This window comes from Melanotaenia boesemani, chromosome 9, assembly GCF_017639745.1.
Source record: "Melanotaenia boesemani isolate fMelBoe1 chromosome 9, fMelBoe1.pri, whole genome shotgun sequence".
Taxonomy (NCBI): Eukaryota; Metazoa; Chordata; class Actinopteri; order Atheriniformes; family Melanotaeniidae; genus Melanotaenia; species Melanotaenia boesemani.
The window spans coordinates 13957601-13972010 of record NC_055690.1 but is presented as its reverse complement, the minus strand read 5'-3'; the positions used below and the strand labels follow the sequence as shown (position 1 = coordinate 13972010).

Sequence of the window (14410 nt, the reverse complement as noted above, 5' to 3'; positions counted from 1 at the left end):
AAAACCAGAATAAAAAAATCCAGGATAATTAAGCAAGTACTCATGCTCGTAACTCACAGCAGTTATTATTGTACTTCAGAGGGTTTATTAAAAGTTCCTTTGTTCTTACCTGCACTTGTGTCCAGCTCCTCTCTGGATTAGCCTGACAATTGGAAGTGTTTTAAATTTAATCTATTCTTTTTTAATTGTGTTACTGATAAAAGCTTTAAATGAGCCTACATTTAAAAAATAAATAAATAAAATAACCCTTGCATTTGTACTGTTTAGTGCATTTGTTACGGTTCTCAGGAATGATGACCACAAAAATGTTACCCCTTATTAGCCGGTGAAACAGTGAGAACACGATAAATCTCGATTTTTCTCCAGGTTACATCTCAATTTATGGATCACAATTCACAACACGTCTGTCTTCATTTCAGTTTTCTTAAACTCAGCTTAACCACTTCCCTAACTCAGTTCTTATGACACAAAATGAAACCAATACAAACTACATTAAATATACACAAAAACTCTTATGCCTACAGAGACTACAGGTCCAGAAACTTGGTGAGTAGTTCTCAGCGAATAACCTTGCACTGAACATCACAAAAACCAAGGAAGTCATCCTGGATTTTAGGCGGAACAGAACCGATTCTGCGCCCCCGTACATCAACGACAATGTGTCAAAGACAATACAGTTCGTTCAAGTTCCTTCAAGTCTCCGCAGACCTCTTCTGGTCTGAGAACATCACAGCGCTGGTCAAGCAGGCGCAGCAGCAGTTACATTTCCTGAAGGTGCTCAGGAAGGAACATCTGAACACACAGCTGCTGGTGACCTTGTACCGCTCCACAATTGAGAGCCTGCTCACTTATGCTGTCACGGTGTGGCACTCCAGCTGCACTGAAGCTGGCAGGACAAGGCTGCAGAGGGTGATGAACATAGCACAGAAGATTATCAACTCCCATTGTCTCAATGTCCTCCGACAGGCACTACAGGTCCATAAGGCCTAGAACAAATACACTCAGAGACAGCTTCTTTCCCAATGCTGCTACCATACTGAACTCAAACATACACTAATGTCATGCACTGATGCTGCTGCGTGGATCACTTTCTGTATTACTAAATACATTCAGACTACTACACTGATTACTTGCACAGACCCACACATTACCTCAGACTGTTGTAATAATACCAACTAGGTGTAATAACACCTGCTCATATATGTGCAATTCAGTCATTTTGAGTCTTGAGTGCTTTTTATAGCTGCTAAATATATTGTGTTTTTTATTGTGTTCTTTATTTACACTTATAAGAAAATAAAAGTTACTACTATGTGTGCACATTTACGGAGCTGTTTTTAAATCTCATTGTACTCTGTGTAATGACAATAAAGGCTTTCTCTTCTCTTCTCTTCTCTTCTCTTCCCTTCTCTTCTCTTCTCTTCTCTTCTCTTCTCTTCTCTTCTCTTCCCTTCCCTTCCCTTCTCTTCTCTTCTCTTCTCTTCTCTTCTCTTCTCTTCCCTTCTCTTCTCTTCTCTTCTCTTCTCTTCTCTTCAGGGAGTCAAACATTAAAAACTGAAGCTTTATTTAAAAAAAAGAAGAAAATAAAAGAACAGCCTGAAAGAAACCCAGTCTACAGCTTTACCAAACCAGAAACATAATAGAAATAAGGGAACTAATTAGAACAAGTAAGCACAAAGTATATTATCAAAACTATAGATCATGACACATTTAATTAAAATAATTTGGATTATTCATCCCATGTTACTCAAAATGTTTTAGTTCAGTTATCAGATGAACCATTGTAGGCATGTAAGAGTTATTTCTGGCTTGTATTCAATAAATAAAAATTTTCCTCAGTAACACAGTCAACCACATGAAAGAAACCTAAAGGTGTTTACTATGTGTTGTTTATGGAACAGTAAAAGTTTTAATTCACATCAAAGTTGCTCCCCCTGAGTTTTCATTATCACGTGTATCTTTAGAGCACACTCTAGAGGAAAGGTATAAATATTAAGCGCGGTACACATTATGACTGTCTTTGAAAAAAGACCATATCCTGTCAGGAATGCAAAGGTGAGACACACAGATGGTAAAGTTTGTGATATACAGGGAAAAATATTCATCATTGTAAAGATCTTTGTGTATGAATTACTCTGATCTTTATTGAAAGTGAAGTGCTTCTTGTATTTTAATTTTTACTTTAACTCCAGGCTCGTTAGTATTTCTATTTGTTTCAGGTTGTTTCTCTGCACTCATGATGATGAAATACACTAATGTTACAAATATAAAAGACTTCATAATAATTGGATTTCCTGGACTTCTCCCTGAGTATTATGTAACAGTGTCTATTGTTCTCCTCCTTGTTTTCCTGGCCATTGTAGTCGGAAATGCTTTTGTTTTAACTGTCATCATATCCGAGAGGACTCTCCACAAACCAACATACATGATCTTCTTATATCTTGCAATAGGAGATTTCCTTTTTGGTACTGTGACACTCCCAAAAATCATTGCCAGGTATTGGTGGAATGATGTAACAATCTCATTTGGAGCCTGCTTTACACAGATGTATTTTGTTCATTCTTTGGGGGCATCTCAGTCTGCAATTTTGTTCATCATGTCTTTGGATCGCTTTGTTGCCATATTGTTTCCATACAGATATCCTGTTTTATTTACAAACAAAGTAGCTACTATATTTTGTGGCCTGTGTTGGGCACTTACATTCATACGTATGATGGGGCTTGTGCTTCATGCCTTAACCTTGCCTTACTGTGACCAGAATGTCATTACGCAATGTTATTGTGATCATAACTCCATAACTAAGCTGGGATGTGGTGATGATGTCAAATATGTTAAATATGTTGCTTTGGCAAATTCCATGTTCTCTCTCATGGTTCCTTTGTCATTCATAATTTTATCTTATTTTTCTATCATCGTGGCTGCTCTGAAAATATCTCAAACAGGGAAGCGTTATAAATTGCTGTCAACCTGTACTCCTCAGATCTTTATTACCTGCCTTTACTATGTACCAAGATGTTTTGTTTATCTCTCTGATAATTTGGGATTCAAATACAGTGTTGATGGTCGTATAATTTTAGCAATGACGTACAGCCTCATACCTTCAGCAGTAAATCCAATGATTTACTGCTTCCAGACTAAGGACATTAAAGAGGCTTTGTTACAGAGGTATAGAAAGCAAAGAATAAACATTGCAATAAAATGAGTGTAAGCAAAACATTAGGTAATGTTTTATCTCAGCAAAGATAATACATTACACACACGGGTGGGCCTTGCAATTTTAAAACTTCACATTTAAACGATTATCTTTGTTAGGCAGCCAAAAAATTTTTTTACACAGTTAGTATGTTTTATTCATTTCTTCATTTATGACCTGCAAGCTAACAGATTAAGGAAACTATTCTGCTCCTGTTCAGTTTAATGCATTAATTTGATTTAAAGAACAAATCAGTTTCTTTTCTAATGTCAATCCATGTCATGAATGTCAGTAAATCCTGAAATATAAAACTGGTAAAACTGCAATGGTTTACAAAATGAGCATTTTTTTTTCTTCCGCAATTTACAGAATATTTTGCAATATAATGCAGAATATAACCAGTATTGTCAGATGTACCCATGTTTATGATTTCCTAAATGTTTATGATTTCTGAATTTTGATTTGGGTAACAGGAAGTTAGGGATGAACATAAGAGGTTCTAGTGCAGGGGACCCCAGGTTTGGTCCTCAGGATCTACTTTCTTGCAACTTTTAGATGCAAGCCTTCTGCAACACACCTAAATCAAATAGCTGAATCCCCTCATCTGCATGTTATTCAGATATTGATCTGATATTGAGTGTAAATATTGTTCTGTGTTTAAGAAAATAATTAAAATATGATATTTTACTTGTAAATTTGCATTTATGTATGGAAAATATAACTATCAATAATAAAAATTTTATTACAAAAAAGTATTTGTAAATGGTTTTGGAGATATTGAAAAAAACTGAATAACATCTTCTAATTACAGTGAGAAGTCCTTATAAACATGGTCAAAAATGTAACATCAATTTTAAATTTTAGCATGTAATGACTAGCTGGGTAACATTTATGAAGAATTTTGAATGACACTTCCTTTACCTTATTTCAATTAAATATTTGTGTGGGGATCATCCAGACTTTCTTCCAGTTGATATCCAGGACAAAGTGGTTTCAATAGGATATTACAATTGGGAGAGAGACAACATCTTTCTGGAACAAACTGCAAATTATATCGCTGCTGTTACTCAGTTGCTGTAAAAAAAAAACAGTTGGGATCAGGAAGAGGGATTGAGGTGGATGGAAAGCTGCCCGTGTTTTTACACAACATTAAGGTACTTGAACTAATGGCATTGATTACTAATGAGAATTGTTTGGGACTGACTGGAAAGTTAATGACACAAACTTGTTCTACATGAGTAGTTTATTTTTTTATTTGTTTATTCGTTATTCGGATCCCCATTAGCTGCTCTTCCTGGGGTCTGCATACATCAAAGGGTTACAAAAGAACAAATTGAGAAGAAATCTGTGACAAACAAGACATGACAATCACCTAAAATAGAAGACAGCTGCTTCAACAAGTCACATTATGATAAAAACATTTTTGTAACAAAAATCAACTAAAATTAAGTTCTTTAATTATTAAAATAGTTTCTCAGCTATTTTTAAATTTGTTTTAAATTTATCAATTCTATATTTTTTTATTATTCATAAAAAAATATTTGATCCAATTATTTGTCTTTTTATGTGTGTTATTTTATTTAAAAAAATAAAAATAAATTAGGCATTAGCCAGAGGCCTCATAGAACTAATTAATTACACCCAGAGCAACAGGAAATCAGTTTGCATTCTTTAGGAAAACTGTGGTGCTGTCGCTGACTATCAGCTTATCTGATACACTTATTCCTTGTATTGCACTATTAGAAATGTGAGCTGCAATAATTTGTGTACAAAGTAAGAATAAATATGGAGAGAACAGATATCCTCAGAGCAATCAAGTAAATCCAAAACCAATCTAATATGGTCAGAAATATGTCTGTTTTTCATAAACCCTGACTGTGTCTTAACCTCTTGAATTCTATTTGCAAATAGGCCTAATCTTATAATCATTGATGTGGAGGGAGATGGGCCTCTCATCGTGGCTTTGGTTCGCTTGATTCCCAAATGGTTTCCATACAGATATCTTGTTTTATGTACAAAAAAAGTAGCTACTCTTGTAGCCTGTGTTGGGCATTTTCATGCATATGATGGGGCTTGTGCTTCATGTCTTAACCCTGCCTCACTGTGACCAGAATGTAATTACACAATGTTACTGTGATCATAATTCCATAACTAAGCTGGCATGTGGTGATAAGGTTAAATATGTTAAAAGTGGTTGTTACTCTCATGTGTCCTTTATCATTCATCGTTTTATTTTATTTTTCTATTATGAAAAATACTAATACTAAATACTCTCATACAGAAAAGCATCATAAAGTGTTGTCCACCTGTGCTTCTCAGATCTTTATTACCTGCCTCTACAAGATGTTAATTTATCTCACCGATCATTTGACACTGAAATACAGTCTTGATGGTTGTATAATGTTAGCAATGACGTAAAACCTCATACCTGCTGCAATCAATCCTGTGATATATTTCTTCAAAACTAAGGACATTAAAGAGCCTTTAGGAATATGGATAAATACACAATGAAATAAAGTGACTAAGCAAAACACCATAGTATTTTATTTTAGCAGCATCGGGGAAAACACACACAGGCTGGCGTCTGAATTCATAGAATAAATCAGCCTCTAGATCTAAATCTATCTTATAAATGTCTTATAAATATCTTTAAAAAGTTCTAAAAATGTTAAACTGTGATGGTTTGCACCTAAATGCAAAATGAACCTCCCACAAGCTGATAATGGCATTGCAGCGATAATTAATTTAAAATCTTTTCTTCTTGTCGTAAGTTTGCACAGCTGCCACAGGGCTATGAATTTGTGGCTCGGGGATGTTACTGTTTTACCACACACACAGAACACCTTTAAAAGTAGCCATAAATCTGACCAGTAGATGGAGGTACACCATCAGGGGACATGCAATATGGTGCAGACAGTGGATGTCCTGAAGCCTGTTGTAAATGAAGACACCTGTGGTTGTAGAAGGTGGCGTACTGCAATTTTGAGAATATTTTAGGTTCTCTAATTTAAAAAAAAATAAAATAAAAAAACTCCTATAAATGACTAAAAATGTTTTGTTCCTTTAGTACAATGTGATTTAAGATGTTTAGTTTTACTATAACTCACCAACACACACAAAATAATATAAAGGAAATAAAGTGATTAATGTATTTTTGTTTTACAATGTTATTTCTTGGAAATTTAAGAAGATTTTAAAGAAATAAACATTTTTTGTAACAATGCGGTGGAAGTGAGGACCTAAACACAGACAGTAAGAGGCAGGAGGCAGAACGATGCTGTTGACTAAGATTTAATCTGGAACTCAAAACAGGAACTAAGACAAGACATGGATGAACATAAGGACCTGACAAAGACAACTGAAAACCAAGGGGCATATATACACAGAGGGAATAATGAGGAACAGTGAAGTGAATGAGAAATCAGACCAGGTGATCTAACAAGCCAGGAACACAAAACACAGTGAACACTGAACTAAACATGACAAAACCAAAAACCCAAACATGATCTAAACAGAAATTAAACATGACAAACACCAGACTACAAACCAAGATCATGAAACATGAAATTTTTAATCTAAACAAAATACAGGAAAGACAAGAAAGAAAAACTGAAAGGAAACCTTCCAATTTGTAACGTTAGATGGCAAAAGATAAAAAATGTGGTTTGAAAAAGATCCCAAACAGATATTTCAGTCATGTAGGCTGACTGCCAAAGTAAGGCAGGGCTTTCTAGTCGGGGTTGAGTGGCTAAATGAATTTTGCAGAAGAAAAATAAATTAATAAACTGCTCTGTTGATCTCACATCATCTTGGGTTTTCAAATTAAAAAAAAAAAAAACAGTTGACCATTTACCAACATTGTGCAGCTGGGCTGCACAGTGGTGTGGTGGTTAGCACCGCAGCCTCACAGCAATCACCATTTGCTGAAATTAGCCCATTTTTACTGCAAGCCATACATAAAAATATTTAACAAGTGTTAACTGACCTTCCCTTGGGTAAACATCAGATGTCCAAGGGTGAGCTATTGCAGCATGTAATATACTTCTCTATATAGTTCTGCATCATCGCTACCATGCTCTAGATCATGATGCAAAAATTTTCCAACATCATCTCTTCATAAAACCACAGGATGTGACGACTGAAGTTAAAGAGACAACATTGATGAAGAAACTCTGATGGAACTGATGATCTGATCATTGAAGTGTAATTCTTTGTGCAGCAGTGATAAAAGTCCTATAGCAGCACCAAAACAATTCTTCATAAAACAGATTATTAACTGTTTGTTTTACAAGTTTTTCTTTTTTTTTATATTAAATGATCACTTTAGTTGTAATTATTAGTTCAATATTTCATCAAATCTAGACCTAATAAAAGGTCTCATTTGTGCCCACCTTTTCCTGGTCAATGCCCCTGCCTGGCCCCCCGATCAAAACTTTTCTAGACCCGCCCCTGCATAGCTGAAGCATAAACTCTGTCTACCATTAGCCAACTACTGTGTTTGAGAAGGTCCTGCCAAAAATAATACTTTGGGGTAAATATGTGAGGGTGAGAACCATGAACAGCTAGTTTCCTCCTTCTCAGCTAAACAATAAACAAACGCGAAAAGAAAGAAAAGTTGATCAGCTGATCAATAACAGCCGCCATGATTCATGAAACAACATGAGAGAAGCGGGAGGAAGCAGCTGCTGTACAAACACAAAGACGACCAGAGAGCTGCTAGAGCAGACACGATGGTGCAAAATGTTGGATAAGTTATAAAAAAAAAAAAAACATAATAATAAAACGTGGGAAAAGTGCAGATGTGGAAGCCTCTCACCAGGAAAGTAGTGGGTTGTTAAAACACCCTCATTTTCCACAATGGGTTGTTCCATTAATGTTGTGTATATTCTTAAATTCATCAATAGACCCAGCCGGCTCATCTTTTTCATCTTGCTTTTCCATGCCCCGCCTTCATAACAGAGAAATGACGGGTGTATGAGGCTTGTGCCATGCATGCATTAACTGCTTTAAAAACAATAATGCAATTGAATGAATGAATGAATGAAAAATACTTTATTAATCCCAAAGGGAAATTCAATATTGTAGTAGTAGTAGTAATTTTTTTTTTTTTTTTTTTTTTTTTAAACAATCACATTCATTAATTAAGGGCTTTGTTCTTCAGCCTGATAGCTGCTGGAAGGAAGGATCTTCTGTATCTCTCTGTCTTGCATCGGACTTGAACAAGCCTCCCACTGAACACACTCTGTTGTTTCGTCACGGCGTTGTGTAGAGGGTGTGAAGGATCTTCCATTATCTTCGTCAGCTTGTACAGAATTCTTTTTTTGATGATCAACTCCAGCGGCTCCAGAGTTACTCCAAGCACAGAACCAGCTTTCTTGATCAGTTTGTTAATTCTTTTCAAGTCTCTGGTTCTGATGCCGCTGCCCCAGCAGATTGCTGCAAAGCTGATTGCACTTTCAACAACAGACCTGTAGAACATTTGCAACATTTTGGTGCAGACGTTAAAAGATCTCAGCTTCCTTAAGAAGTAGAGTCTGCTCTGACCTTTCTTGTAAATGTACTCAGTGTTGCTTTTCCACTCAAGTCTGTTGTCCAGCTGAACTCCAAGGTACTTGTATTCCTCCACCACCTCCACCTCCTCTCCCATGATGGAAACACTTCTATGTGTGTTCTTGTTCCTCCTGAAGTCAACAATCATCTCCTTTGTTTTCTTGGTATTCAAGATGAGATGATTGTCACCGCACCATTTCACAAACTGACCGACCAGTTCTCTGTACTCTGCTTCTTGTCCATCTCTGATACACCCAACAACTGCTGAGTCATCAGAGTATTTCTGCAGATGACAGAACTCAGAGTTGTACTGGAAGTCTGAGGTGTACAGCGTGAATAGAAATGGTGAAAGTACAGTCCCTTGTGGTGTTCCAGTGCTGCTGACCACCATCTCAGACACACAACCTTTCAGTCTCACAAACTGTGGTCTGTTTGTGAGGTATTCGTAAATCCAGGTGGTTGTGGAGGGATCCACCTGGAATTTCTGCAGCTTCTCACACAGCAGAGCAGGCTGAATCGTATTAAAAGCACTTGAGAAATCAAAGAACATGACCCTCAAAGTGCTGCCTGACTGGTCCAGATGAGAGTGGGCTCTCTGAAGCAGGTATATGATGGCATCTTCAACCCCAAGCCCATTACGGTATGCAAACTGTAATGGGTCCTGAAAGGTGTTCACCTGCTTGCTGAGGTGAGCCAGTAAGAGTCTCTCCAGGACTTAATCCGAATTAATTATATAGTTACCGCTCTTAAGGCATAATTTTTGAGAACCTACTTAAAACACAATTACACAGACATAATTATTAACCAGTGCCCATTTTAGTTTGTAGCATTACTAAATTATGTTATCTTCATAATGGTTCTTCTCCAGGCATTCTTACATACATGCACTCCCCATGGCTTTTTCAAAGATGTTAAATGATCTTATCTAATACAAGACTTCAGACAACCAAAGAAATACCAGTTAGCATTTCAACACATCAGTACCGTTATCCACTAAACCATGCTGAAGATCAATCAAATAATTTCTTCTGTGTCACTTTGAATACTACAACATTGATTGTATTCAGAAGATAAACATGCTATATCTTCAAATATGGGTGCATAGCTGCTGTAAGGTAGATGCATATTTAAAATATTTTCCCACTGTTCAAACATAGTGGACAGAGTTCTCTCAGTTTCACCCTGACCTGCAGCAGGGGGGCAGGTTTGTTTAAAGAATGAGTTGACAGATGGGTTGTTTTCCTGTCTAAAGTTGCACTCTGACAGAGCTGGCTGTTCACACATATATTTCTTGCCAATGATGTTAGAAAATTGTCGATACTCAGACTCTGAGCAGGTGCATGTGCTGTCCGTTTCGCAATCAGATGAAGCCTCCGTCATCATGGTGGATTCAGCAGGTCCAGGTTTCAGGGAGGCTTGAGCTGACAATGCTGACTCTACAGGAACATCTAGTTTGCAAATTTCTTCAAAAGTGAGACATTGTATTGGCTCCAGGAGCTCTGGCTGTGGAAATCTCTTTAAGTAATGAGGCATTGGTGGCTGGGGATGCTCTGTGTGAATCTTAGACAGCAGCTGTTGGTTTAGTGAGGCGACATTTTGAGTCTTTGTTGGGTTTTTGTCTTCACAGGTACTTTCTTTCTTAAATCTCGTAAAAAGCATTTTCAGATCTCCCCACTGTTTAGGATCAGCTTTCACATTTTTTTGACTGTATGATTGCTTGTGGCAGTTAAGTTTCAGTGAGTTATTGTCAGAATGAAGTGCACTACAGATGCTGCCAATTTCATAATACTCAAGCTCACTTGACGGCATCTGCAGTTCACTGGCACCACAGTAAAACTCCACATTTGACCTCTGCTGATCAGAACTCACTGGGTCATAAGGTTTCTCTTTATCTGTAGACACAGGGTCAGAGAGCACTGTGTTGTCATCAAAACAAAAAGCAGTGTTTGCTGTCCCTTGCCCTAGTTTTTGCAGGAAAGTTTCTCTTTGACTCTTTGCATACCGTTGTCTTGCTTTGTACAGGCAAGCACACATTATTACAACCACCAGTATAGAGAGTAGAGGAAGAACAACACCTATGAGCCACAGAGGCTTGCTGTCCTGCTGCCCCTCAGCGCACTTATCAATGGTTTTGGAGATGCAGATATCACAAAAATGCTCCGAAGTATTATGTAAACAAATGCAGGACTTGTTTTGCAGGGTGGGTGTGCATGCCACATGGTTTTGACAGTGTGAGAGACATGTCTTCCTGACCGTTCCCTCCTCATAGCATGGTGAGGGGAGGCAGACACCTGGAGAGCTGCAGCTGGACTGGACTAAAGTCGAGCTTGGCCAAACCTCCACCATCACACTGTATCCGCTGACAAGCAGGGTGTCGCCCCTCACACTGAAGTCCTGCACACATCCACTGAACCCTATCAGAGGAAGAATGCAGTGTCAATAAACAGTGAGAAAAACCAAATCTGATAAACCTGATAAGTCATCAGATCACCTGACTGATGGAGCTTTGTTTCTGTTGTTGGAGCAGCACCAAGAATGATCTTTTCCAGATTAGCAGGAGTGAGATCCATGCTTCGTTCAGTGCTGTTTAACACTAGTTTACCATCCACAGACAGAAAAGTGTTGTGCCCATTTCTGAACAAAGAAAGGACATGCCAGACCCCATCAGCCACTGGAGGCCCCACGCTGAACTCTGACAGGTATCCTGACAATGTATCCTTGAACACATACACAGGCTTTCTGTCTTTTATCTGAAAAAAAGATCAAACAGTGTAAAAAATGTAACTACTGAATGAAAGAATATTACGCACATTTCATACCAACCATTAGCATGATGTATCCCGTCGGTCCAAGAACAAAGAGCAGCACACCATCATCTTGTGTTTTGAACTTGATGCTAATCACCATTTGGTCTTTAATGTTTCCTTCTATGTCATCATCTACCAAGTCTTTTAGCAGATGGTCTCTCTTAAATCTCTCCTTGACAACATATTCAATGTAATCACTCCCATTAAACCGCACTACAAGCTCCTCTGACATTTCTGTTTAAAAAAAGAGAAAAAGTGCAAGCTTTTAGTTTCAACTCTATGAGAAACAATGTCATTAATCAACTCACATATCTTTCATTTTTTTCTTTACCTGTGGCACAGTCACTTCCAGTAAAAGGGCTTTTGCATTCACAAAGATAGTCAGACCCAAGGTCATAGCACACACCACCGTTCTTGCACGGGACACTGTCACATAACAACGCTGTTGATCGAGGACACCTTAAATCAAACAATTATGGTTAAATCCAGACATACACAAAGCAAACAATGAGATATGTTAGTTGTATTTAACACAGAGATATTAAAATAACAATGACTCATTTTATTTTTTTCAAGGGCATCTACACACCTGTCAAGGATGTTATATGCTGCGAGAGCCATTGAAGGGCTCAATATGATGCCATTAACATGAATGTTTCGAATGCATCCAACAAAATCATGAGTTTTTATATGATTAGGATGCAGTAAAACCAACTCAAGAGTCCTCAGCCCTCCAAATGTCATATTGGTGTTGCCGACGTCAAGTGTCCTGATAAGACATGAAGGAAAAGAAAGGGAGAGACTGAATCAGATAAAAAGATATAAAACAACAACAACAAAAGATAAATCATTATTGGTGTTGTTTCAGTGGTACCTTTCTGAGATACTGCCATCACTCTTTGAAAAACAAAATCCATCATTCTCAACATCTGTACAATTGTCCACAAGCAAAGACCCCATCTGTTAAATTCACACAAATCTGCATGAGTCATTTCACCTCCCTCCCTTGTTAGAAGAGTTGTCTGATTATATTGTACACATGGACATATTTAAAACTCACATGGCCAATCCTTCTGGCGGTAACACTGTGAAAATGTCCATCTGTAACTTGCTTGTGTGTCTGCAGCCTCACAGGCCCCGAGCCCAGGTCATAAGAGAGATGCATCATCCCATCAATTATCTCCAGTGCAAAGTACTCCCTACTGGATGACCCTCCAGAATTGTAGAGAAGGAGAGAGTTCCTCTGCATTGTCGCAAACTCAAGAAAGATTAAATTAGTCCTGCGATCCAAAGGAGGAAACTCCATGAAGGACAGCTCTTCAAAGCCATAACTGTTCTCGTCGCAGTGGACTCCACTGACTCCTGCAATGAAGATGAATTATAGAGAAAGAACATTTGAGTAAATACATGGTTTAATTGTGACTTGGGAACAAAATTTCTTTATGTATATGAATAAACAAGTCAGTGTTTTAAATGACAAAATATAAAATCCTATAACTTCAAATAAACCAATTCAGCTATAAGGAAACAGCTTGGTTGCCCATATGAAGGTAACAAAATATACTTTGGTCATCTTAGCATACCATTTTTGTTTTTTTATTTTTATTATATATTTAGTATTTAAGCTCATACCTGTAAGGTTACAGCTAGCAGTCAGTTTGCTTATTTTAGCAACAATATATGCAGTGTAAAAGCACCATTCCTGTTCATCATTAACCAAACTGCCTCCTTGCACACATACAACTCTCTAATTATGGATGTGAAATTAGTGGCTTTCACTACTGATTTTTATGCAGATTACATAGACGGATAATTTTGTTACCTTTCATCAGAGCCCAGCTAGCTGTTGTCTCCTATGCTAACAGATTGCTGTCTTCTTCTGGCTGAAATTGCTGAGCTGTTGCTTTAAACATTGTTCTTTTTGTATTATTCTCACCAAATGGACAATTACAGGAAAACCCTGTCTGTAAGTTGATGCAGCTGCCCTGAACACATGGTGATGATCTGCAATGATCTATGAGCTCTTCACACAATTCACCTGGAAAATGAACCACACATTTAAATAAATTTCCATTTGATAATCATTTGGTTTTTGTATTTATTTTTCTTTGTATGATAAAAATCTACCTTTGAAACCAGGCAAACAGTGACAGTAATGCCAATCCTGCGAGGGAATGCATGTTCCACCATTTTGGCACTTCACCTTCAGGCATATATCAACATCACCAGAGCAGACAGAGCCAGAGAAACCATTCAAACAGTGACAGTGAAAACTTCCTGCAGTGTTCTCACATGTGCCATTATTCTTGCAGGGATTCACCTCACATTCATCAATGTCATCTTCACACAGGGAACCAGTGAAACCAAGCAGACAAGTACAATTAAAAATCTCTTTCTGTGGTGACACAAAAATGACAGCCACACTCTCCAAGACAGCAACCTCCTGGCTGATGTAGATGTTTTTGTTGCATGATGCCCCATTTTGACAGGGGTTAGTGAGGCATGGATCACTGGTGATGTGAGAAATTGTCACGTTGCTCTGTGTTTCCAGTAACTTTTTATGTCCAGTAGATACACCACTCGCTACCTCTCTGCTAAGATACTGACCATTATAGTTTTTGACTGCAGCAAACAGAAGAATTTCCCTCCCCATCTGCTTGATGCCAAACACATGAGTCTTTGAAGCCTGCAGGTTAAACAAACTGTCCAGGGCTTTCACAAATCTCAAATACTTATTAGACATGAACTCCTCCATTGAAGTTGATGACACATAGAATAATATACAGTTGTCTAGAGAAGCATTTGTGAAACCTTTGTAGTTTACATAAATACTGTTGTTTACTGGGAAGTGAAGCTGGTC

General features: G+C 37.6%; 2 protein-coding genes across 3 annotated transcripts; one reads left to right on the top strand and one right to left on the bottom strand.

Moving 5' to 3' along the window:
- Positions 1 to 2239: 2239 nt before the first annotated feature.
- Positions 2240 to 3202, top strand: LOC121646332 (olfactory receptor 52Z1-like). The gene has a single exon (XM_041995249.1). It carries the CDS (start codon positions 2240 to 2242, stop codon positions 3200 to 3202), a length of 963 nt encoding a protein of 320 aa, XP_041851183.1.
- Positions 3203 to 9493: 6291 nt separating this feature from the next.
- On the bottom strand, positions 9494 to 14399 carry LOC121645415 (protocadherin Fat 4-like). Of its 2 annotated transcripts, XM_041993852.1 has the most exons (8): positions 13487 to 14399; positions 12611 to 12912; positions 12425 to 12510; positions 12140 to 12319; positions 11882 to 12009; positions 11567 to 11784; positions 11235 to 11493; positions 9494 to 11157 (listed from the first exon to the last, which is right to left on the bottom strand). In XM_041993852.1, the coding sequence occupies exons 2-8, from the start codon at positions 12854 to 12856 to the stop codon at positions 9758 to 9760; spliced, it is 2517 nt and encodes an 838-aa protein (XP_041849786.1). In that variant the 5' UTR covers positions 12857 to 12912; positions 13487 to 14399; the 3' UTR covers positions 9494 to 9757. The 2 variants fall into 2 exon arrangements, with proteins under 2 accessions (XP_041849786.1, XP_041849785.1); XM_041993851.1 differs by having other exon boundaries at positions 12611 to 14399.
- Positions 14400 to 14410: the final 11 nt, after the last annotated feature.